We start from the raw sequence: 27,996 nt of genomic DNA, 5'->3' as shown, positions 1-27,996 counted from the left end.
AATCTACCAAGAAAAATCCTTGAACTAATAAGTGATTTTAGCAGTTATAGAATATAAGATTAACATATGAAAATGAATTTGTTGTTATATATTAGCAATGAATATGAGAAAGTTAAAATAAAAATACAGCACCATTAACAATACTTGAAAAAAAATAAAACAATTAGGTATAAGTCTAACAAAACATACAGGATTTCTGTGCTGAAAATTACAAAATATTGATGAAAAAAATCAAAGATCTAAATTCATAGAGACATACTATGTTCATGAATTCATGAACATAGAAAAGATACCAATTCTACCAAATTATATATAGACTTTTATAATTTTTATCAAATCAAGGCAAAAATTTTTATAACATAGAAAATATTATTCTAAATTTACATTGTTTATATCATTCACAGGAAAATGAGCTAAAATAGATTAAAACAACTTTGGAACATAAAGATAAAGTAGGAGAATATTAGATAGCTACAGCAATCAATACTGTGTGGTAATGGACATAGGACAGGCAAATAATAAAAAAAAAAATAGTTCAATGGAATGGGTTCAAGGACACAGAAATAGCCCCATACTAGTACAATTTTTGATAAAGTTATGAAAGCAATTCAATGGAGGAAGAACAATCTTCCATACAAATAGTGTAGGAGCACTGAATATCAATAGACAAAACTCATGAATTTGGAGAAATGTCTCACACCTCATAAAAAATTAACTTGAAATAAATCATTAAAGTAAGGGCAAATGTATGATGTAAAATTATAAAACATTTTAGAAAAAAATTGAAACCTAGTAGATAAAAGGGAAAAAATGATAAAGCTGACTCCATAATCTACATACTGAAAGAAAATATTTACAAATCTCATTTCTCATGTATAGAATATATAACAAACTCTCAATAATTAACAGTAAAATACAAATAATGAAACTAGAAAAGTGACCTCCCAAAAGTCACAAGTCATTTTCACTGAAGTGTATACATCAATGGCAGGTAAGCACATGAAAATATATTTGACATCACTAATTATCAGAATTAACATCATGGTAAGATACACACAGATCAGTACAGATAAAATAAAAGTGGATATAGTAAATGATGATCAAAGTATTGATCACCTAAGTACATTATTGAGAATGTAAATAGTACAGCTGCTCTGGAAAATAGTTCCATGGTTTCTTAAAAACCAAACATTACATACCTTATAACCTAGCTATAACAATTCTGGGCATTTATACTAGAGAAATAAAAACTGACATCCACACAAAAACTTATATTTAAGTATTCACAGAAACTTTGTTTTGTTGTTGTTATTGTTTGTACCAAGGATTAAACCCAGGAACCCTTAACCCCTGAGCCACATCCCCAGCCCTTTTTTATATTTTACTTAGAGACAGGGTCTCACTGAGTTGCTTAGGGACTACCTAAGGTGCTGAGGCTGGCTTTGAACTCATGATCCTCCTGCCTCAGCCTCTCAAGCTGCTGGGATTACAGGAATGTGCCAATGTACCCAGCTCAGAAACTTTATTTGTAATAGGCAAAAAAATAAAAACAACCAAATGTCCTACAAAAGCTGAATAAGCTATGTACATTCATACCATGGAAAACTACCTGCAATTTAAAAAAAATTATTAGATACATACAACAACTTGGATGGATCTCTGTGATGAAGAGGCAGTCTCAAAAAGTCTCACACTTTATGTTTCCATTCACAAAACATTCTACAATGACAGATGTACTGAAATGGAGAGCAGATCAGTATTGCCAGGGGTTAAGGATGTGGTGTGGTCAGGGAGGAGAGATAAGAAGGGGTGCATGAGGAAGATACTTATATTAATGCAGTATCTCTGCATCTTTATCATGGTGGTGTTTACATAAATCCATGTGTTAGAACTAGCCACATAACTATGGATAAGTCAATTTATTGGTTTTGATATCTTACTAAAGTTAATGCAAACCATGTGGGAAGCTGTGAAGGGTACATGGGAACTCTCTGTACTACATTTGAAACTCTTAATAATTTATAATTATTTCAAAATAAAAAGTTTTTTGAATCTTAGTTTCTAGTCTTTGGGAAACACTCCTGTGACACCATAATAATCCAAAAATGAGAGAAGACCAAGAGATTTTTCCTTTGGAGTATAAATGGCTGAATATAAAATAAAATCAGTCATTAAGTAGATTCAGTTAACTACAAGCTTTTACAAGCTTCTAGGTTTTATATAAAAGTCAGAAACCAAATAAAATGAGCCATCAATATTTCTAACAGAGTTATAAAATTAGGATGAGCTTCTGTTTTCACCAAAGACAACATAATTATCACAAATAGTGATTATCACATCTCTGCTATGCACCAAACAAAAGAATTAATTATTTTTCTCTCTCCAGTTGTAAGCCAACTGCTATACTTAAAGCTTTGCCAAATTTGTATTATCTTTGCATATTCCTATTTTTTTTCTGAGCCCCTGCTACTACACTTAAATTTTCCAAGAAGGGCAACTTAGTAAACATAAAAAGCTGAATGAACATTTGCCTATGACTGTTCTGCAGCATAAATTATATAATCACTTAGTATTCAATGATCTGTTCAATACCACCAAAGAGCGCAGGTGATCATCAAGTACATTTTGGGAATATCAATTGTGGATCACCTGGAAAAGTTTTAAGTAGCTTGTTAAATCCAACTATAAACATCATTATAGCATAAATGCACCTAAACACAAATAAACTTGTTAAAATAGAATTCTGCCAGAAGGTAGTTTTTCCAGGTTTTTTTTTTTTTTTTTTGTCTGTTTTCATACTGGACATTGTACTCTTGACTTCAATTATAACTAAAGAGCTTTGTATTTTTACCAGGGACTTAATATAAGATTTGTGGAGATTAACTAAATACAGGCTTTGTGATAGAATCCATTAACAATTTTTCTACATACTTCTGTTTACTGATATCAGTTTTTTTTATTCTTTCTTACAAGCTGTTAATAACCCTTAACATTGACCTCTATGGTTACTGGGACAGTCGAACTCATTCTCTGTATCTTTTAGACTTTTCCTTCATTTAGTATTAGGATGGTCCCAATCCTTTATGTTCTTCTCAAAGTGAATTTTTGCCTACCAAATTCTACAGTACTCTGATTATCTATTGCTATGTAAGAAGCCACCTCAAAACCTAGTGGTTAAAAACAGTCACTTTTTATTGTCTCTTATGGTTCTGAAGTTTGACTGGGTTCATTTGAGATTTCATACAACCTAGTCTCTGCAGCTGCAGCTAGAGCCACAAGAAGAATTCAGTGGGCTGTTCATAGAAGACCACATTCATAGTGCTGGCAACTAATGCTGGTTGTCAGCTAAAAATTCAGCTGGGTACATCAATCAGAATGCTTACCTGTTTGTGGCCTTTCCACACAAGCAGGGCTTCTTAAGGCCAACTGCATTATGAGAGGGACTGTTCTTTGAGTGTTCTAGGAGACTCAGTTGGAAACTGAAAGACTTTTATGACCTAACCTCTAAAGTCCTAGAATGTCACTTCTGTCATATTTAGTTGGTCAAAAAAGTAATTAAGATCAACCTAGAATTAAGAATGAAATTAAGCTTCAACTTGTGATGAAAAAAAAGATGCAAATCATACCATAGAAGAATGGGTAAAACAAGCCATCTTTGTACCAATTTGTGGAAAATAAACTCTTTCATATATGGAACTTTCTAATATGCCAGCAAAAAATCCCAGTTTCATATTCTGCTAGTTAACCACAGAAATGAAAGCATGATGAAATAACTCCAGATATTTCTGACCTAAGAATTCTCTCTCTCTCTCTCTCTCTCTCTCTCTCTCTCTCTCTCTATCTCTATCTCTATCTCTCGTTACCTTTTCTAACAGTAGCACTTTTGTGGCTATAGAAACACAAGTCACTGAAAACCGTGGTGATGACACTTTTGCGTAAAGATCTGCTGTCCATCAGAGTAGCCACTAGCCACACATGGCTATTAACACTTGAAATTTGGTTAGTCCAGATGTACTTTAAATGTAAAATATATATGGAATTTCAAGGATTTGGTACTTAAAAGGAATACAGAATATTTCATTAGTAATGTTTATATCGATTATCTATTGAAATCACTTTATTTATAGTGAGTTCATTAAAATACACTATTTAAACTAACTTCATCTGTTCTATTACTCCATTTACTATGTGTAGTTACTAGAAAATTTTAAAGTTATTTACTCACAGTTTGCATAATATTTCCATTGGACAGTGCTGACTCAGAAAATAAAGTAAATCTTATTTCCCATTATATAGCACCATACAAAATATGGTGGGCTAATTAGCAATTTAGAGGTCACTAACTACATACTCTCTAATTAAGTATCAAGTAACCAAAAAAATACACTGTACAAGTTGCTTATCTGTATGTGACTCTCCTAAACCTCCCAGATTTCTTTTTCAAGGGATTCCCTGTACAGCTGGAAATATTAGCTGTTGATGACTCACATCTGCATTCAGTTGCAAGGAGCTGTCTTGAAATCCAAGGTTACAAAGGTTCTAGAGGTAACTCACAACCTCCTTAAGCTCAGAAATAAAGCTACAAATTGGCCTTTGATTCTAAATTACATCACAATGGTAAGAAAATATTTTTTCCTGGTGATTGTACTCAGGGGCACTCAACCACTAAGCCACATCCCCAGCCCTATTTTGTATTTTATTTAGAGACAGGGTCTCACTGAGTTGCTTAGCACATTGCTGTTGCTGAGGCTGGCTTTGAACTTGCGATCCTCCTGTCTCAAACTCTCAAGTCACTGGGATTACAGATGTGTGCCACTGAACTCTGCAAGAAAACTTTTTACTATAGAGCCTAACTCCAAATTCCTCTGAAAGAAGTTCAATGGAGATTAATTTATAAAGATAAATCAACAGCAAAGGTGATATTATGAATGACTCATAAAGAAAGATAGTATTAAATTGAAATTTGGCTTGCTTTGAAAGCAAATAAACATAAATAAGATTATGTTTATGAAATACTGAAAAGAACCATATTTGCCATTTAATGGTCAGGACAGTCTCAAATCCCACTTTTCCTTCTTCCTGCTACATTTCATCCAACCTGAGATGCATATACTCTCCACACCAAGCACACTCCATGCTCCTGCTTGTGTGCTTCTGCACAGGCTGTTACAACTGCTCAGCTGTGTGGTGAGCAACTTACAAGTCCTTCAAAAGCTGGCATAGAGCCCTCCCCTCTCTGAGGCCTGCCCTCGGCTGACCCAAGGAGTTAGTCACTTCCTCCTTTGTGCTGTTATTGTACCTAGTACTTACCACCATTACAGCTTTTAGCATGCTTCATTTCACTTGCTTGTTTGTCAGATTTTCCTTAACAACTAAGACTGCAATTTTTCAGACTAAAATCACCAGTTCTCAGAACAGTGTCTACAGATTTATGGAACTAGAAATTGCAATAACACCAATTGAATTTTAATCCTAACTTTAAATTTTAGCTATCTTTTATGGCCAATATAGAATCTGTTAGCAAAATGTAAAACACCCCTTAAAATCCTTTATGAATGTTACTGTATTTGTAATACATATTCAGTCATGTAATTTCTAGGTGGCCATACATTACAGTTTACTTGACTTAGTCCTGACCTCCATGCTTTTTGTAGATAGATTAATACCTGTTAATTATTTTAGTGAAACATTCTCAGTGTTCAAATTATATTCTTCCTAATAATTTCCAATGGGAAATTAAATAGTCTAGAAGGTCAAATATAATGACTATAGTTACTAACACAGGACAATGTTTCAATGTTCAAGGGCTGCAAGAATGTTTTTTATATTTGCTATTAACTGATATAGTGGATAAGGTGTTGTTTCTCCCAGATTTCTTTTTCAAGGGATTCCCTGTACAGCTGGAAATATTAGCTGTTGATGACTCACATCTGCATTCAGTTGCAGGGAGCTGTCTTGAAATCTAAGGTTACAAGGGTTCTAGAGGTAACCCACAGCCAGTGATTGACAGTTGCAAGAACACAAAGGCTCCATTCCCTGACTTAGTTCAGGACAATAAGACTACTGAGACATGTATTGTAAATTGGCTTCTCTATCAATCTTGCCTACCTCACCTTCATATATATATATATGATTGATTGGCCTTTCCTTTAGTGTAGTCCCTCCCTTTGCCATATATATATCTCCATCCTCAGGGAATGTCCTAATAAACCTTTCTCACCTTTATTTCAGAATTGGCTTCTAGGGTATGTGGTAATCTAAGACAACAATTTTTTTCTCATTCTAATATTCGTTGTTAGCTAGGAAATACATAAAGCTCTGGACCACTAAGTTTGCTTCAAGTCAGAAAAAACTTGTATGAAGACTCTATAGAGTCCTATTTGTCATTTCTACCATTCAATTCAGTTCTCTTTTTATGTAAAGAAGAACTTTTTCATAAAATCTAAAGTTAAAAAACTAATCAACAAAACAAACCATAGCAGAAAGCAGTGCCTAAAAAATGTTTTGGTTCTCTGACCTAGAAGATGTATATAACCTTTCAGGACTTTCAGCTATGTCTTGTTCTCTGTATGACATCTAAGTCTTGGTACTTTAGGATCTCCCCCATGATTTTTCAGTTCTTTTGATTTTACAAAAATTACCTTATTCTCCTGTGCTTTCTAGCTCCATTTAAATAGTATCTTATCTTTTAAAAATATAGTTTAAGGGGCTGGGGATGTGGCTCAAAGAGTAGCGTGCTCGCCTGGCATGCGTGCGGCCCAGGTTCAATCCTCAGCACCACATACAAACAAAGATGTGTCCACCGAAAACTAAAAAACTAAATATTAAAAATTCTCTCTCTCTCTCTCTCTCTCTCTCTCTCTCTCTCTCTCTCTCTCTCCTCTTCTCTTTAAAAAAATATAGTTTAAAAACAATCATACACACACACTCACACACACACACACACACACACACACACACATATATATATATATATATATATACACACACACATATATATGAACACATATAGTTTTTCCTGTTCTATGGATCAAAACTCAAAACCCAGAACCTTACATAAACCTCGCACATGTCAGACAAGCACTCTACCACTGAGCTACATCTCCAGCTCTAAGATTTATCTATTCATTTACTACCATGTATCTTGCATTTCTATAGGGTTCTCCCTATTAACTTTGACTTTGAAGATAAATTAAAGCATTCAGGGAAAAGAAGAAATTTATAAAAATAGTTCATTTCCTCAAGAAAGGTGTCTAGAGTTCTCCTTCTGCCCAGTGAGGACTCACAGGCCTCTTAAATCCCGGAGTGGACATTCAACAACAGATGTGATGAGCAAAAATAACTTGTCAAGAAAGACTTGAAGTCATTATTTAATAGGCACTTAAGGAATCTGAAGTCATTAGGTAATAGGCACTTAGTTCCTAACTTAAAGAACTATAAGGAAAAGGCTAAGACTAGACCCGGAAGCAGCTCAGAAAAATAATATTTAAAACAATATAATCTTATTTCCAGGATAATTCATATACTCAAACACCTGTCTAATATCTACTCATTAATTTATAAAAGAAATCAAGGAAAATTAAACCCATTTTACCAGACCCCCATTTTTATTAATTCTCTCAACTCCCTGGATATTGAATTACCATTTCCTATATTTCAATACCCTAACTAACCCTTTCATTTTGACAATTCCTTTATATCTTCTTGAACTTTGACCTCATGCTCTAATGTAAGCTTGATTGATATCTCTAATTTTGGCAGATCTACTCTTTTATAGACCTAAATAGAATATTGATTACTTCCCTTAAGTTAACAAAGGTATAAAATCCAGATATCTATAAACTGAAAAACATGGCCTTGAACACAATCAACCACTCAGCCACTGGGGCATAATGAACAAACTTAAGAGTATAAAAATATAAAGCATCTAAAATAGTATACCTGGGCTGATAATGATAATTCTAACAAAAAAAGTAAAAAAAAAAAAAAAAAAAAAAAAAAAAAACTCTACAATGAAAACTACAGAACACAAAAGAAAGAAATTGAAGAAGACTTCAGAAGGTAGAAAGATTTCCCATGCTCTTGGATAGGCAGAATTAATAGTTTCAAAATGACCATACTACCAAAATTGCTATACAGATTTAATGCAGTTCTGATCAAAATCCCAATGACATTCCTTATAGAAAGAGAAAAAAGCAATTATGAAATTCATTTGGAAAAATAAGAGATCCAGAATAGCCAAAACAATCCCTAGCAAGAAGAGTGAAGCGGGGGCATCACAATACCAGACCTTAAACTATACAACAGAGCAATAGTAACAAAAACAGCATGGTATTAGCACCAAAACAGATATGTAGACCAATGGTAAAGAATAGAGGGCACAGATACAAACCCACATAAATAACATAAATACAGTTATCTCATACTAGACAGAGAAAAGATAGCTTCTTCAACAAATTGTGCAGGGAAACTAGAAATCCATATGCACCAAAATGAAATCAAATTTCTACTTCTCATCCTGCACAAAACTCAACTCAAAGTGGATCAAGGACCTAAGAATTAGACCAGAGACTCTGTACCTAATAGAAGAAAATGCAGACCTAAATCTTCATCATGTTAGCTTAGGACCTGACTTCCTTAACAAGACTCCTAAAGCACAAGAAATAAAATCAAGAATCAATAAATGGGATGGATTCAAACTTAAAAGCTTCTTCTCAGCAAAAGAAACAATTAATGAAGTGAAGAGAGAGCATACAGAATGGGAGCAAATTTTACCACATGCATATCAGATAGAGAACTAATATCCAGAATATATAAAGGACTCAAAAAACTTAACACCAAAAAAACAAACAACTCAATCAAAAATGAGCTAAGGAAATGAGCAGACACTTCACAGAATAATATATACAATCAATCAACAAATGTATGAAAAACAAGTTCAACATCTCTAACAATTCAAGAAATGCAAATCAAAACCACTCTAAGATTTCATCTCACTCCAATCAGAATGGCAATTATTGAGAATTCAAGCAATAATAAGTGCTGCTGAGGATGTGGGGGAAAGTTACTTAGATTCATTGTGGTGGGATTGCAAAATGGTGCAACCACTTTGGAAAGCTATATGGAGATTCCTTAGAAAACTTTGAATGGAACTACCATTTGTCCCAGCTATCCCACTCCTTGGTCTACACCCCAAATTATAAACCTACATGCTACAGTGATACAGCCACCTCAAGGTTTATATGAGCTCAATTTACAATAGCTAAACTGTGGATGCCCTTCAATAGATGAATAGGTAAAGAAACTGTGATATATATACACAATGGAATATTACTCAGCCTTAAAGAAGAATGAAATTATGGCATTTATGTGTAAAAGGATGGAGTTGGAGAATATCATTCTAAGCAAAGTAAGCCAATCTCAAAAAACCTATTTTTTCTGATAAGTGGATGCTGATCCAAAATGAGGGCTGGGAGAGACAAGGAAAGAATGAAGAACTTTGGATTGAGCAGAGGGGAGGGAGGATAAAGGAGGGTGTGTAGGGGGAGGAGATGGTGGAATGAGATGGATATATTACCCCTATGTGTGAATATGACTGCACAAATGGTGTGACTCTCCATCATGTACAACCAGAGAAATGAAAAGTTGTGCACCATTTGTGTAAAAAGACAGAAGGAAAGAAAAGGAAATAAGTTTTGAATGATCTTTACATTTTTATATTTTTAATTCTAATCTGTCTCTAGTATCCAAAGAGTCATTGCATATGGATACTCCCAACTGCTTTACCTTATAATCAGGAGAAATTAACTATGGATAAATTATTTTCCAAAAGGATTTTCAGAAGCAGGGTAGCAGTTCTGTTTGGAAGAAAAATTCCATAACAACTCTTTGTAGGCTTTATTGAAAATTCAGAATTCCGAGATAGGAAATGCATAAAACTCAAGACACACAAATGAAGTAGAATAGCAAAAGCCAGTCCATTGATTATTTACTAAGACAAATATGTAAAGAAAACTAACAACTCATTTTCACAGAAGACAATAAAAGAAGAAAATAGTGAGGAGATGAGAGGTGAAGTAGTGTAAATCAGTCCCTGAGTGATGCTCAGGCCTTACTTCTTTACTCCAGCAGCATGTCTCTAACGTTGTCATCTGGTGTTAACTTCACCAATTATATCATATCACCAGAAGATCCTGTCCAGCAACACATTCAACACTTAACACCAATATGATTTCAACCCACTCTCACCAAAATACCTATGTCTGCCAATATCTTAAAACTCAAATATGATAGCTACCCACATCCAGTTCTATTTTCACCAATTATAGAGAAAACACCATGTAAAAATAATTGATTTCTCTAAGACTTCTTTTTCTTTGGAGGGTCCCATTGCTCTGCTCCATATACTGAAAAATTATTTTATTATGTTATGTATCAAAAAAAGATGATCTAAACCTAGCCAGTCATGGAGATATAACAAAATCAGTAGAAATATTTTAGAAATATATATCCCTACATTTTAAAAGACAAAAGCTATATTTTCTCTGATTCTAACGTTTCTCTGGAGTATATTTTTTAAGGAATAAAAATCTTATTTTGGAATTGAGCCAGATGTCGATCCAAATACAGGGATTGTGATGAAAAAAAAAGTTTCTGAATATTCACATAGGTTTTTAGAAGAGATATACTTTGCAAAATAGACCTTTTAAAACAGGAAGTCTATCATAAATTTAGTAGACGCTTAAAATTCATTTCAATTAATGTCGAAGAGGCTGTTTCTCCATTGCATGGCATATACAATATGCAATAATTTCATTCATTCTTTTAAAAATACAATTCAGCTTTTTTAAAATGCCAGGCATTGTGCTTCAGGCTTATAATAAAACAAACAAAACAGACTTATGATTTGTCTGCAAAGAGCTTAAAGCGGATGAAGTATACTGACTACAGTGTATTCAAAATCTAAGATTGAAAACATTTCCATAGAAGAAACTAGGGAAAACTGATATTTAGTAAGCCCCCAATATCCACTTCCCAATTCCCAGAACCTCTGAATATTACATTCTTCACAAAAGAGACTTTACAGATATAGTGAAGGTGGAAGGCCTCAAGATGGGATAATTATCCTGAACAATGTAAGTGGACCCCATCCATCTAATTATATGAGTCCTCAAAAGCAGAGAACCTTTCCCTGGTGTGGTCAGAGAAAGAGATGTCCTGGAAAGAAGAAGTGACAGAAAAATGCCACATTGCTGGCTTTGAAGATGGAAGGAAGAGGGCCATGAGCATAGGAGATATGAGTTTTAGAAGCTGGAAAAGGCTAGAAAATGGATTCTTCCATAGAGACTCTAGTAAACAATGCAGATTTTAAACACTTTTTTTAACCCAGACGTCTGACCTGTAGAACTATAAGATCATTTGTATGAGTTAAAACACTAATTTTGTGGTAATTTGTTACAATTGCAAAATAAATTTTATGTTTATCTCTCTCTTACTATAACTATGCATTTATCGATTATTAATTTATTCCAAATGTGAAAAACCATTAAACTTATTTTAACAGAGATTAAGTTAAAAAAATTATAGAGGCTTGCTGTTCTGTTTAATGAAGTAAATTTATTTAGACTCAAATGAATCATGTGGTGATGATGTTTTGAGTCCAAAACAAATATAAACTGCATTCACATCCCACTGCCAACCTGTTCTAAACTCAACACACATAAAATCTGAAATCAAGCCTTGAAGTCACATTCATCTAAGAGATCACAGATTTCTATAATATTTTTAAATAGTATTTTAATATTTATTTTTTGTAGTTGTAGTTGAATACAATACCTTTATTTATTTATTTATTCATTCATTCATTCATTCATTCATTTATTCATTCATTCATTTATTTTTTTTAGAGAGAGAGAGAGAATTTTAATATTTATTTTTCAGTTTTTGGCAGACACAACATCATTGTTTGTATGTGGTGCTGAGGATCAAACCCAGGCTGCACGCATGCCAGGCGAGCGTGCTACCGCTTGAGCCACATCCCCAGCCCCACATTCATTTATTTTTATGTGGTGCTGATGATGGAACCCAGGGCCTTGCATGTGCGAGGTGAGCGCCCTACCACTGAGTCACAGCCACAGCCCCTTCTATGAATATTAATCATACTTTAAGTTTCTATAGTTGTCTTTATTTTATCCAAAACATCTTTAAGCATTTACTCTATCAATATAGCACAATTACAAAAGCTACTGACCTGAAAGGCAAATTTGGTCCACCAAAGAAGACACAATATTCCTTTAACTAGGATGTCACTCACTTTAAGTACTTGGGTTCTCCTAAAGTACTTGAGCTAATTCTGAACAAGGTTTGAGTTCAACTAGTTCCAAGAAAGTATATTCCCTTTGATAAAAACTGATGACAGATTAAAAGAAGCATAATTTGTGATGTAAACCTGGACCAAAAACAAAACTTGGAATAAGTTCTGATAATACCCTACAGTTTTCCAGATTTGTTCCTGTTGCTTATTTTTTTTTTTTTTTTTTTGCCTCAGTCACATTTGCCCTTTTATTTGAAAAACAATTATTACGCTGTTTGGGGAATAGCTATTTTCCGCTACTATATATTCATATTTTACTAGTAATACCTTATACTTATCAACAAAACATTACTATACATAAAAGGGTTTCCACCTATATAAATCACCATTACATAAATTCAGCTACTACTCTACTGCTCTGACCTCTATCATCAATATCAGTGCAGATCACCTGACATTACCAGACAAAATAGGGTTTTCATTTTCTGACACACGATGCCTTCTACAGTAAGCATTACCATTATGCCCAAGAGAACAGAAGACATACACTGTACCTAAGATCCCCCAAAGAACAGCTTCCTTGCTTCTGTGTTCTTCCTTTCCTACATTCCTGTTCTCACCATTAACCAACCTCACCTTCTTTCCATAATTATCATATAGATATGAAAAATAAATATTAATTAATTGTTTTGGGCACATTGTCATTTTAATTTTAAAAACTAAGAAGAAGGAATCATTAAATTTAATTTTCCTGGATCCAAATTAAAATTAATGAGTATCTGAAAGACTTTGTACTAATGGCCTGAGATACATTTCTACTCTTCTAGACCTGCTATCTACTGGGGAAGGCAGACAAATACACAGAAATTCCAAATGGGATAGATAAGAAGGGGCAAGGACCACAAGGGAGAGGTATTTCAATGAGTCTTTACTTTTTTTTAGAAGGGGAGAAAAGGGAAAGTTGGGGATGGAGGAAGAAGAAATCCTTCATCAAAGATGAATAGTACTATAATTTAATCAATTGGATTCCTACAACCAAGACTATCCTAAAAAGTAAAAATTGAGTTAATCATCCGAACAAGCTATAAAAAGAAAATAGTATTTATATTCTTTCTCAAATATTTTAACATTATAAATGAAAAAAAATCTCTTTTCCACCTCAAATGTAGAAATTATCTGGTTTAGAATTCAAAATATCTAACATAAGATATTAGCAACATAATAAGTTTTGTGTACTTGACAAGGTTTAATCCTTGCTATGAAAAAGAATAGAAAAATCAGTGGCTTACTTAGTATACTTGATACCTAGAGTAAACATTTTAAAAACCTCTTTCTCTATGACAAAATTATTTTTCAGTAATAATCATCACTTTCTTGATATGTTATTTAAAGCAATTAATAATTTTCAAAAGAATAATAAATTTAGAAGTTGTTCAGATTCAAATACTTCATGTATGAAATAAATTTGCATTGACCAACCTCACCTTCTCTCCATAATTATCATAATTGCAGTTCACACTTTTTCACCATAATTTTTTAAAATTTTTAAATTCAGAACTCCAAATGAACACATAAAATAATAGGAATTGAAGTGACTCAATTTCTAGCTATTTGTCTTACAATCACTGTGTAATCACTTTAAATCTACTCTATTTATAAAGAACACAATGATGAGCTGCTGTTGTGGCTCAGCAGTAGAGCGCTAGCCTAGCACATGTGAGGCCCCGGCACTACATATAAATAAACAAAATAAAGGTATTATGTCCACCTACAACTAAAAAAAAATGCAATGATTATTAAAGATAATATTTAAAGATGTTCTAATTTGAATTATATATATTGTTAAAACTCAACAATAGACACGATTGTTTAGAACTTAGAAAAATAAAAGAATTTTATTAAAAAACATTATGACTGATGTTTAGAATTGCTAGTGCTTGGGAACAATTAAAAAAGCAGAGTTGACTTAGTTGGTTTTTATTATTATTCATAAATTTCTATACATGACAATGCACTTTCTCAATGATTACACCAAGGGCTGAATGCTTCCATCACTTCACCCTTGCGATGCACAGTTTTTAACTGGAAGTTAGAGAAAGCCACAAATCTACAGGACAAATGTTTATTAGGTACAAGGCCAACTTTAAAAGGTTGCAACTGTGCACAAAGCCCCATGTATAGAAGGATGTCCCAGGCGTGGATTTCAATGCTCTGTTCTCAGTCTTGAGATTCTTAATTTTACCTTTGAATTTGTATATTCCAGTGGGATAGGAAGCACCTGTATAGGCTCACATGCAGTCCTGCCTCCAGTGACTTCCTTAGACAGATTCTCAAACACCTTATCTGCCCAGGAATTACTGCCATCCTCTTCTCCTGGGGGAGGCCTTGGCTAACCTCAGAGTAGATCAGGGCCATGGGGCAAGACCAAAAAGACCTGTGATAGTCTGTCTTCACCTCATAACTACCCATATACTCTAGGAAACATAATGTTAAATGGCAAATAAAAACAATATTTTCCAGGTCAAGAGACACTGTGGAAGTAAAAGAAAGTTTATTTTCTTTTTTCTTTCTCTTTTTAATATGAATGTTCTCATTTTCATCTGATACTAGGCCCCACAAATTATGCAACAATTTCTACTAATGTGGGTAAGTGTGCACACATGTGTCTGTGTTTGTATCTGTAAAGAACAAAATAACTATATTTTAGATAAAGTGGGTTTATCTATAATTTATAAATTTATATATATATATAAAACTGTATTTCTCTATAAAGGTGAGAATAATAATTTTAATACCTTACAGACCAGGCTTTCCAATACAATATTACCTCCTGAATTTCTTGTGACTGATGACTTGACTTGAAAAATATTTAAATAAGAATATTTTATATGTTAAAAATTGGAATAGTTTAACTTCAGACATTCTAGCAGGACATGATATTACTAATATGTGCTTTTTATTAACAAAATCTGCTTTACAACTCTGACTTCTTGATAGTCAAGAAAATTTTGGTCAGAAGCCAAAGTAGTCATCAAATATTAAGAACATGAAGATGCATCAAATGTGTTGAAGTGTCCTCAAAACTCATTAACTAATTTTAGCACATTTCAATTATTCATATAAAAATACTTATACTGAACAATTACAAATCTTTAATTTCATAATCAAAAAGTCATATCCTTTGTGACTAATAATTCTCAAAACCCATCTTCATGAACCTTGAATTATGTCACTTAAAATAAGGCATACAAATTATTCCTAATATAACTCTATGGTCCTGTTTTTAAAAAGTTTTATGATTAATATATAGTAGTACCCCCTTATTTGCTGGGAATACATTCCAAGACCCACAGTGAATATCTGCAAATACAATACTGAAACTGTATTTACTGTATTTCCTCTACATATATACCTGTGATAAAGTATAATTTATGAACTAGGCATAGTATGAGATTAACTAATAATTAATGATGAAATCACCATAAAATATACTATAATTAAAGTTATTTAAAACTTACCATTTTTGGAAATTTCCATTTAATGTTTTCAGACTACAATTGACCATGAGTAAGTGATACCACAGAAAGAGAAACCTTGGTTAAGGGAAGATAACTAACTATTCAGCAAACACTATATTCAATATTTTTGTGTTCATTTTGCAAATAGCACTGATAATTAATGGAAACAACATTTATAGACATTCCATAGATGGAGATACCTACATATAAAAGGAAACTAAAAAGATCTTGAAACAAATATTTTCCTAAATTTAGGCATCAATATTTTTGAGCATATAAAACTAAAAAGAACTCTACAAACTCCATGGGCTAATTACACCTTCAAATATGGTTCATGGTCAATGCTCACTGCAATATTGACTGTTATCCAATACTATCTAAATTCCGAACTCTAACGCCATTTTGTTATCCACCAACTTAATACTGAGCAATCTGCCACTTTCTTTATTTTCTTTTTATCCCCTAAATTAATGTACAGACTCAGTTTCTTTTCTCTTATCCTGACTCTTATTTAACTAATATTTAGATACGTCCACAAATAAAATAATCACATGTAAATGTCATTCTGATTCTGATTTCATCCCTAGAAAACTCCCAGGGTTACAGTTCCTTGTGACCAAACAAGCAAAATCTGCTTAGAAAGCCAACCCATGAAAATCACGTACTAATTCATAATTGATCATCTTCTGAAAGCATCTCTCAACATATACTCAAATAGGGAAATGGGGACAGGTATATAGACAAACTCGTCACCTACATTGTTCATGTACTCTGAAAGCAGGTCCTGAAGAGCCTGGCGAATGGCGTTACATTCTGCAATAATCCGCTCCCGGTGGAAATCCCTTGTACATGAAGAGTCTGCCAACAGAGCAGCCCCACTGATGATGGCTTCAAGGCGTTTTTCTAGTGATGGTCTTATTTCCTCTTCCGTCACTGTGAGTGGGTTCAGGACAATTAAATTCTAAGAGAAGAACAGAATTGGAAGGTTGGAACTCAATGGCATTCCATTTTCATGAAAAACAAATATTACTTTGCTTTCACATTTAGAATTCAGATGTAATAATAATGAAAAAAAACTCCATTTTTGCTTGTTTACATGTAAGACTTTGCATCAATTATTTTTCAGATGGATGTGATGTGATGTGATGTGATTGTGAGCATTAGTTCTAATGTCAAACAGGCCTGGATTCAAATCATGCCTTTCTCACTCACCAACGTGTCTTGTGCTCTCTGAGCCTCAACTTCCATGTCTGTAAAACTGTAATATTAACATTGTTTGCATCATAAACTGTCAGATGAATGACAATAATGCTTCATACAATGGCACATAGGCACATATTGACTGTTATTATAGCCACAACATTTTAGATGGCACTAACAGTATTTTCATATATATCATCTCATCTTGATCACACTCTGAGGTGGTGGGCAGCAAAGGCATTATTAGTTACACATTTCAGGTGACGATGAGTGAAGCTGAGGTCACAGAGCAAATAAACTGTGTGAAGTTCAGACAAGTTCTTATAATACCTAAATCAATATTATTTTCATTATGCTTCACTGTAAGTCATAAACTCTAATTAACTTTACCACTAACATATCAAAGAAAATTCTGAATTTTAATTATTCATTTAAAATGTAAAACTCCATCTTCCAGTTGATCTATTATAACTTCCAGCTGTTTTCAGCTATTGGAACTTGACATGGTATTTTTAAGGTAATATAAATATACGTCTTTAGATAACAGAAGTCATGATAATCTATAGCCTATGAAGAAAAGTTCAAGGGTAAGCTGCTATAGGGTTCTTTATTAAACTACATCAAGAGAGAAATCTTTCCCAACGTGAGGTCTAAGTGGTAACTAAAAAAAGAGTATAAAATACTCTTTCTTCAGTTCTTCAGTTCTCTGAAGAACTCAATATAAAATGAAATTATATAATAATCTTCATAGTGTAAGACTCAGTATGCATCTATAGACACACACAGTGAAGTCATTATGATATTTTCAAAGTATATAATCTTATAAGATCATATACACTATAGATATATATTAGAGAATTACATGTGTATGTAAATATATGTTTGTATGTATACACATACAATCATATTTATTGCTATACATTTCATTGTTATAAATATGTAGAGTCAAACTAGGATATAATTTGAAAAGCTACAACTATAGAACCAAGCTATGAAGAGAAAAATAATTTCAGACAGAAAAATAATTTTAAAACATTTTGAGAAAAAAAGAAGTGTTAGTACTGTGTAATGTTATATATTATAAGACATAAAATATAAACTAGGTTATAGATCTGATAATAATATTGGCTACATTTTATTTATTTATGCTTGGGATTGAACCCAGAGGCACTTGACCACTGAACTACATCCCTAGTTCTTTTTTTATTTTTTGAGACAGGGCTTCACTAAGTTGATGAGGACCTTGCTAAGTTGCTGAGGCTGGTCTTGAATTTGTAATCCTCCTGCCTCAGCCTCTGGAGTCACTGGGATTAGAGGTATGCACCATCACACCCAGCTTGGCTAAATATTTTTAAAGCATTCAGGCAAATTCTTCCTTTCTTGGCCCTACTTCCTTCCTAATTTTTTTACTGCTCAATTGAGTCTCTTGTTTTTCCTCCTTTATATCAACCAACAAATTAAAAATAACATGAAAGAAAATTGATTTTTAAAAGAGTCAAATTTAACTTCTTTCTCTTTCCAGTGAATGTTTTTGTTGAAACCATAATCCCAACCGAAGTTTCATTATTCTGAATCTACCTTCATATTTAATTTGCCACTTTTGCTCAAACACAGAAAGTGATAGTAACTGTTTATATATCTATGGATTTGTGATGATAGGACAAGTTGATCAAAGTTCAAATCTGTTCCTCTCTAACTACTGCAAGAAAAAAAAACTAGTAAGTTTAGATGTTCTGACTGTGATTTCTACTTAGAAAACAGCCTGCATCACAGGATTAAGTTCACTTTGGTTCCTGTTCAACAATGTCATTCTTCAAACTATCCCAGCCTTTGGATTTTTGCCTGCTTAACTTAAATTTAAGAGTTCATATTCTTCAAGCCCATTTGAACCCAAACCATTACTCTGATATCTGACACATATATGTAGACCCCTCAATTCTGCCTAAAACTGTTGTCTTACTCTTCATATCCTAGATAAGTTTTAACTAACCTATCGGTAGATCAGGAAAAAATAATTTTTTTAAGTAACTTGAATGTTCTGTGAAATATCTTTGGGTTTGTTAGAAACCAAATGAAATAAATAATCTCTTTGATCTAGAACAGCTATATTTTAAACAGCCTTTTATTATGTTTTCACAGCATTAAATTAATGAAAGATAAACAATGCTATATTTTGGGGATCCCACATTGTTGAACATACAAAATAGTTTTTCCTTTCCAAGGTTGTGTCCAATATATACACACTCCCTAATACTTGCTGACAGAACATTATTTCTTCAAAAAAGAGTTCGAACTCCATATTATTTTATTGGATTGCTATATTTTACAAGGCAGTATAGCTTAAGAATTAAGAGCCTAGGTCCTGGAAGCAGATAACATGGGCTTTATTCCTGTCCCATTAGCTATGAATAAAGTTATCCTCAGAGTTGAACAGCTATTATGGAAAATAGAATATGGAAAACATATGTTAAAAACTTAAAAAATAGAACTACCATATGATCCAGCAATCTAAATACTGGGTATATGTACAAAGAAAAGGAAATCAGCATATCAATGAATTATCTCATTGCAGTCCCATGATTATTGAAGCAATATTCACAATAGCCAAGATATCAAGTCAACTTAATGTCTTAAGTTTCTTTATCCAGATGAATGGAAAAAGAAAATGTGATATAATGAAAAGCTATTAATTCTTAAAAAAAAAAAAAAAAAAAAAACAGAAAGAAATCATGTCTGTCATTGTAACAACATATATGAACCTGAAAGATATTATTAAATGAAAGAAGCCAAGTACAGAAAGATAAACACCATGTGATCTCACTTATATGTAGAATCTAAAAGGTTTAACTCATAGAAACAGAGAGCAGAGTAGCAGTTACCAGGGGTTAGATGACTGAGGAGATACTGGTCAAAGAAATCAAAATTTCAGTTCAACGGGAGGGACAGTTCAAGAACTCTATTGTACAACATGATGAATATAGCTAAAAACAATGTACTGCACACCTTAAAATTGCTAAGAGTGTAAATTTGAAGTGTTCACACTACAAAAAAAGGTGAGTTAATGTATATGCTAATTTGTTTCATGTGAATGTTTCAATGCATCATGTTCTACACTAAAAATACACTAAAGTTTTTAAGAAGAGTTTGGAGATAATTTTGTTTTTATGGTGCTAAGGATTGAACCCAGGGCCTTGTACATACAAGGCAAGCACTCTACCAACTGAGCCATATCCTCAGTCCTGGAGATAATCTTATCTACATATTGTTTTATAAAGTCTACCTGAACAGACATCAGGGTGTGTGACTTAGAGCTAGAAGCAGAGAGCCTAACACCTGAAAACGAACCAAAAAGGGATGAAATTCTACCCCAAACTGAAGAAAACTGCTTGAAAGGTAGAGAAAGGTATGAAATCAGAATATTTATCCATTGGACAGGAGTACAGAAAAATCAGACACTATTAAAGAATTATTAAAATTAAATATAAAATCAACAGCACACTCAAAGATAGTTTAAAATATAAAAGATGTATACCACCCACAGATTGGAAGTGTGATAATAGTAATATAGGGAATGACTTAAAATATATTAAATGTTTTAATAAAGAAATTGTAGTTTAGGTATAGTTGATCATATTTCTTTTATTTATAGCCTGGAGACTATCTTTCATAAAAAAAATAGTTACAAGTAAGGTTATTTTAACCAATATTAGTTATGGTGAAAGGAAAAGATTTTAGAAACACAAATAACTGCTAACCTTTGAAAAGATTGAGATCATGGCTCTATATGTATTTGGAAATGAACAAAATGAGATGTCCATATATATAATTACTTTAAAACATTGCCAAAATATACTATAGAATAAAAAACAAGGTGGCAAGATGATAAATATACAGTGACATCATATATGTTTAATAAAAACAAGTATACAACAATATTTTAGGTTTTTCTTTGGTCACATAAATGTGTGGGAGTGCTTAAGAAAAGATTTAAAGAAAAACCAATGCCATAGCAATTGTATTTGGGGGAAGAGAATAAGAAAAGAAACCAGATTGGAGCAGTGGTCAAAGTTTTAATTTTTAAGTAATGACAATTTTATATTACTTATGAAAGCACAAACTAATTAAAATTTAAAATTCTTAAATTTTCAAAAAGAAAATAATAATTATGGATCAACATTTAGTTTTTTGGATTCTATCTGGTAATCAACTAATTATTTTGAAATCATAATAGGAAAATGCTTTACTATTTACTGGAATGAATGTGTGATATTAAGTCTTTTATATTAATTAGTTAAAAGGATTTTAATTTTGCTATGTTGATTTCACTATTACAAAACATTTGGTTATTTTCTACTTTAAAAATTAAAGAGAGACTCAACATGGCGGCGGGTGGGGAGGCAGTGCTTTCAGTACCTCCTCAACCACGTGGACAGAGAGACGCATTAGAACGTTTAGATTCTACCTGCTGAGAAACTCCCAACAAAATTCTGCTAAAGTGAGACCTGCTGGGGAAATTGGGATTATTGGAGTGACAGCTTGCCCCAGACGGGTGAATTTCGGCCATGCTGCGCAGAGATCCGGGCCGCTCAGCTCCGGGCCGCTGCCTGGCGACCAGCACAGCAGGAGGCGGTTCAGCACTGTGCGGCAGCGGAGAGACCCTATGAAGAGGTTGCTAACCAAGCCTTCATGAAAAAGCGAACCAGAACTGAATCTGAGACAGGGACAGACCAGAGACAGGCCAGACCCACCCCTCCCATCAGACACTCTGGCAAGGAGTCTGGGACCCGCCATAGCAGAGAGCTGACGTCACCAGAGTTCAGCAGAAGGGATCCCTTCCCAGCGGAATTGGCTTTAGCAGGTGTGTGACTCCCACCTCCACCAGATACATAGAGCTGGGAAACCTCAAAAATCTCACCCCAGAGCTCCGTGGGCATGACTGTAGGGGCCCACGGAAGCAGAGGGGACTCCCGACCCCCAACTCCCCCTACCACCAGTGGCGACACCCAAGGCCTTAGCCGCCAGTTCCTGGGGGTGTGGCCACCAAAGGGGTCCGGACAAATTAAACTGTCGGTTCCCAGATCACTGCTCCACAACCCTGGGGTCTGGATGAATGACATAGAGAGTGCTCAGTCATTTGGGAAATAGGGCACACAGTGGGGCTGCAAGTATAACCAGATCCTTGGAGATCGCCTCTGGTGAGCGGGGGCCTGGCTGGCTGGCAGGAGGAAGGCGGGGAGGGGACGGAGAAGAGAAACAGCTCTCGACTAACAGGACTAGAGAGACAACCAGTAGGGGAAGAGAAGTCGCCTTACAGCAATTGCTGCCAGCACACAGAGTGCAGAAGCTTGGCTCAGAGGGCACAGCTCCGCCTACTGGAAGAGAAGAAAATAGAACTCTAAGACTTCATTTACCATTTTTTTCTTTCTTTCTTTCTTTCTTTCTTTCTTTCTTTCTTTCTTATCCCTTTTCAATTTTTATTGTTCTTTCCATTCTCCTCTATTCTACCTATCTTTCTCTCCCTCTTTCTCTTTTAAGGACTCCTTCCATCCCCTTCACCCTAACTTTCATCCCAAGCATTACGACTTTCATTATGTGTAATTTTCTAAATGCAAATACGTGATTGTTTCGAGGCTGTCTATAGGGCTCCTAAATACCTAGCTATTACCAAATACCCTGATCCATTCACCTGTTAATATCCCCCTTCAGTGGAGCAATCTTCCAAAGTAGCCAAGACATACTAATCTTCATATCATCATAGCACCCAACCTAAACATAAAGTCCTAAGACCAAACAACAGATCACTATATGCCTACAGAATCTGAAAGCCTTTTATGAATTGAATGAATCAGCTTTAAATTACAATAAAGCCCAACATCTCTAGGCATAGTCTCCCACCACAAAGGAGAGACCACAGAGATATACAAAACCAAAACAAATTATTAGGAGAAAACAGAAACACAGCAGTTAAACAGAGTTGGAAAGTAATGTGAACACCATGAAAAAACAAGGGAAAAAAGGATTACAAACAATGCAGGACAACTTAAATTTACAGGAGAACCTAGAGACATCAGAAAAATGGACAGAGAAAGAACTCAAGGTATACCTGACTCAGATGGAATGGAATCTTAAAGAAGTCATTAAACAGCAAGTCCAAACAATGAAAGAATATTTTGAAAATGAATTGCATAAGCAGATTCAAGGAGCAAAAAATGAACTCTAACAGGAGATAGAGATTTAAAAAAAAAATCAAACAGTAATCCTAGAAATGCAGGAAACCATAAACCAAATCAAAAACTCAAATGAGAATATTACAAATAGACTAGATCAAATAGAAGTCAGAACATCAGATAATGAAGATAAAGTTTATCAACTCGAAAAGAATATAGTCAACACAGAAAAGCTGGTAAGAAAACATAAGCAAAACATCCAAGAGATATGGGATGTCATAAAAAAAACAAACTGAAGAGTCATTGGGATAGAAGAAGGTATAGAGGTCCAAACCAAAGGAATGAACAAGACAACCAACTCCAAGACAAATTATTATGAAGATATCCAACATACAGAACAAGGAGAGAATATTAAAAGCTACAAGAGAAAGGAGGCAGATTACATTCAGGGGTAAACGAATTAGGTTAACGGCTGATTTTCATCACAGACGTTGAAAGCGAGAAGATCCTGGAACAACATATTTCAAATGCTGAAAAATAATGGATTACAACCAAGAATACTGTATCCAGCAAAATTAAGCTTCAGGTTTGACAATGAAATTAAAATATTTCACGATAAACAAAAGTTAAAAGAATTCACAGCCAGAAAACCAGCACTGCAAAGCATTTTGAGCAAAACACTACAAGAAGAGGAAACAAAAAACAGCACCCAAAACTAACAGTGGGAGGTAACTCAGTAAAGGGGGGAAAAATAACCAAAGAGGAAAAACAAGCCAAATTAAAATAAATAAATAAATAAACATGACTGGAAGAACAAACCATATATCAATAGTAACCCTAAACGTTAATGGCTTAAACTCACCAATCAAGCGACATAGGCTAGTAACTTGGATTAAAAAAACAGATCCAACAATATGCTGCCTTCAGGAGACTCCTATGATAGGAAAAGACATACACAGGCTGAAGGTGAAAGGTTGGGAAAAATCATACCACTCATATGGTCCTCGGAAGCAAGCAGGTGTGGCCATACTCATATCAAATAAAATCAACTTCAAACCTAAGTTAATCAAAAGGGATAAAGAAGGACACTATATACTGTTAAAAGGAACCATTCACCAACAAGACATAACAATTATCAATATGTATGCACCAAATAACGGTGCTGCAATGTTCATAAAACAAATTCCTCTCAAGTTCAAGAATCAAATAGACCACAACACAATAATTATGGGTGACTTCAACACACCGCTCTCACCATTGGACAGATCCTCCAGACAAAAGTTGAATAAAGAAACTATAGAACTCAAAAACACAATCAATAACCTAGACTTAACCGACATATATAGAATATATCAACCATCATCAAGTGGATATACATTCTTCACAAATAACACAATCAATAACCTAGACTTACCTGACATATATAGAATATATCAACCATCATCAAGTGGATATATGTTCTTCACAGCAGCACATGGATCCTTCTCAAAGATAGACCATATATTATGCCATAGGGCAACCCTTAGTCAATATAAAGGGGTGGAGATAATACTATGTATCTTATCTGATCATAATGGAATGAAACTGGAAATCAATGATAAAAGAAGGAAGAAAAAATCCTGCATCACCTGGAAAATGAACAATGTTACTGAATGATCAATGGGTTACAGAAGACATAAAGGAGGAAATCAAAAAATTCTTAGAGATAAATGAAAATACAGACACAACATATCAGAATCTATGGGACACAATGAAAGCAGTTTTAAGAGGGAAATTCATTGCCTGAAGTTCATTCCTCAAAAAAAGAAAAACCAACAAATAAATGAGCTCACACTTCATCTCAAAACCCTATAAAAGAAAGAGCAAAACAACAGCAAATGTAGTAAAAGGCAAGAAATAATGAAAATCAGAGCAGAAATCAACGAAATTGAAACAAAAGAAACCATTGAAAAAATTGATAAAACTAAAAGTTGGTTCTTCGAAAAAATAAATAAGATCGACAGACCCTTAGCCATGCTAATGAAGAGAAGAAGAGAGAGAACTCAAATTACTAACATATGGGATGAAAAAGACAATATCACAAGAGACACTACAGAAATACAGAAGATAATTAGAAATTATTTTGAAATCCTATATTCCAATAAAATAGAAGATAGTGAAGATATCGATAAATTTCTTAAGTCATATGATTTGCCCAGATTGAGTAAGGAAGATACACATAATTTAAACAGACCAATAACAAAGGAGGAAATAGAAGAAGCCATCAAAAGACTACCAATCAAGAAAAGCCCTGGACCGGATGGGTATACAGCGGAGTTTTACAAAACCTTTAAAGAAGAATTAATACCAATACTTTTCAAGTTATTTCAGGAAATAGGAAAAAGAAGGAGCTCTTCCAAATTTATTCTATGAGGCCAACATCACCCTGATCCCAAAACCAGACAAAGACTCTTCAAAGAAAGAAAACTACAGACCAATATCTCTAATGAACCTAGATGCAAAAATCCTCAATAAAATTCTGGCAAATCGGATACAAAAGCATATCAAAAAAATTGTGCACCATGATCAAGTAGGATTCATCCCTGGGATGCAAGGCTGGTTCAATATACGGAAATCAATAAATGTTATTCACCATATCAATAGACTTAAAGATAAGAACCACATGATCATCTCGATAGATACAGAAAAAGCATTCGACAAAGTACAGCATCCCTTTATGTTAAAAACACTGGAAAAACTAGGGATAACAGGAACTTACCTCAACATTGTAAAAGCTATCTATGCTAAGCCTCAGGCTAGCATCATTCCAAATGGAGAAAGACGGAAGGCATTCCCTCTAAAATCTGGAACAATACAGGGATGCCCTCTCTCACCACTTCTATTCAATTTAGTTCTCGAAATACTGGCCAGAGCAATTGGACAGACAAAAGAAATTAAAGGCATAGAAATAGGAAAAGAAGAACTTAAATTATCACTATTTGTGGACAACATGATTCTATAGCTAGCAGACCCAAAAGGGTCTACAAAGAAACTACTAGAGCTAATAAATGAATTCAGCAAAGTGGCAGGATATAAAACCAACACACATAAATCAAAGGCATTCCTGTATATCAGCGGCAAATCTTCTGAAATGGAAATGAGGACAGCCACCTTATTCACAATATCCTCAAAAAAAATAAAATACTTGGGAATTAACCTAACAAAAGAGGTGAAAGTTTTATACAACGAAAACTACAGAACACTAAAGAGAGAAATAGAAGAAGATCTTAGAAGATGGAAAAACATACCCTGTTCATGGATAGGCAGAAATAACATCATCACAATGGCGATATTACCAAAAGTTCTCTATAGGTTTAATGCAATGCCAATCAAATTCTCAAAGGCATTTCTTGTCGAAATAGATAAAGCAATCATGAAATTCATATGGAAAAATAAAAGACCCAGAATAGCAAAAACAATTCTAAGCAGGAAGTGTGAATCAGGCAGTATAGCGATACCAGATTTCAAACTATACTACAGAGCAATAGTAACAAAAACAACATGGTACTGGTACCAAAACAGGCGGGTGGACCAATGGTACAGAATAGAGGATACAGACATCAATCCACAAAATTACAACTATCTTATATTTGATAAAGGGGCTAAAAGCATGCAATGGAGGAAGGATAGCATCTTCAACAAATGGTGCTGGGAAAACTGGAAATCCATATGCAACAAAATGAAACTGAAACCCTTTCTCTCGCCATGCACAAAAGTTAACTCAAAATGGATCAAGAAGCTTGATATCAAATCAGAGACTCTGTGTCTGATAGAAGAAAAAGTTGGCTCCGATCTACATATTGTGGGGTCAGGCTCCAAATTCCTTAATAGGACACCCATAGCACAAGAGTTAATAACAAGAATCAACAAAGGGGACTTACTTAAAATAAAAAGTTTTTTCTCAGCAAGAGAAACAATAAGAGAGGTAAATAGGGAGCCTACATCCTGGGAACAAATTTTTACTCCTCACACTTCAGATAGAGCCCTAATATCCAGAGTATACAAAGAACGCAAAAAATTAAACAATAAGATAACAAATAACCCAATCAACAAATGGGCCAATGACCTGAACAGACACTTCTCAGAGGAGGACATACAATCAATCAACAAGTACATGAAAAAATGCTCACCATCTCTAGCAGTCAGAGAAATGCAAATCAAAACCATCCTAAGATACCATCTTACTCCAGTAAGATTGGCAGCCATTATGAAGTCAAACAACAACAAGTGCTGGCGAGGATGTGGGGAAAAGGGTACACTTGTACATTGCTGGTGGGACTAAAAATTGGTGCAGCCAATTTGGAAAGCAGTATGGAGATTCCTGGGAAAGCTGGGAATGGAACCACCATTTGACCCAGCTATTCCCCTTCTTGGACTATTCCCTAAAGACCTTAAAAGAGCGTACTACAGGGATACTGCCACATCGATATTCATAGCAGCACAATTCACAATAGCTAGACTGGAACCAACCTAGATGCCCTTCAATAGATGAATAGATAAAAAAATGTGGCATTTATACACAATGGATTACTACTCAGCACTAAAAAATGACAAAATCATGGCATTTGCAGGGAAATAGATGGCACTAGAGCAGATTATGCTAAGTGAAGCTAGCCAATCCCTAAAAAACAAATGCCAAATATCATCTTTGATATAAGGAGAGCAACTAAGAACAGAGCAGGGAGGAAGAGCATGAGAAGAAAATTAACATTAAACAGGGACGAGAGGTGGGAGGGAAAGGAAGAGAGAAGGGAAAAAT

At 34.1% G+C, this 27,996-nt stretch overlaps 1 protein-coding gene across 2 annotated transcripts in view; it reads right to left on the bottom strand.

Moving 5' to 3' along the window:
* Positions 1-27,996, bottom strand: part of Ctnna3 (catenin alpha 3) — a 1,728,170-nt gene that overhangs the window by 1,240,015 nt on the left and 460,159 nt on the right. For both annotated transcript variants that reach the window (XM_027931212.2, XM_027931213.2), the window contains exon 7: positions 16,589-16,792. In XM_027931212.2, the coding sequence (XP_027787013.2) occupies positions 16,589-16,792 (204 nt within the window). The remainder of the gene's footprint in view (positions 1-16,588; positions 16,793-27,996) is intronic.

The sequence above is a fragment of the Marmota flaviventris genome, chromosome 4 (assembly GCF_047511675.1).
Source record: "Marmota flaviventris isolate mMarFla1 chromosome 4, mMarFla1.hap1, whole genome shotgun sequence".
Classification (NCBI taxonomy): domain Eukaryota; kingdom Metazoa; phylum Chordata; class Mammalia; order Rodentia; family Sciuridae; genus Marmota; species Marmota flaviventris.
Note: the sequence above shows the minus strand (reverse complement) of the source record. Positions and strands in the feature narration are given on the sequence as shown.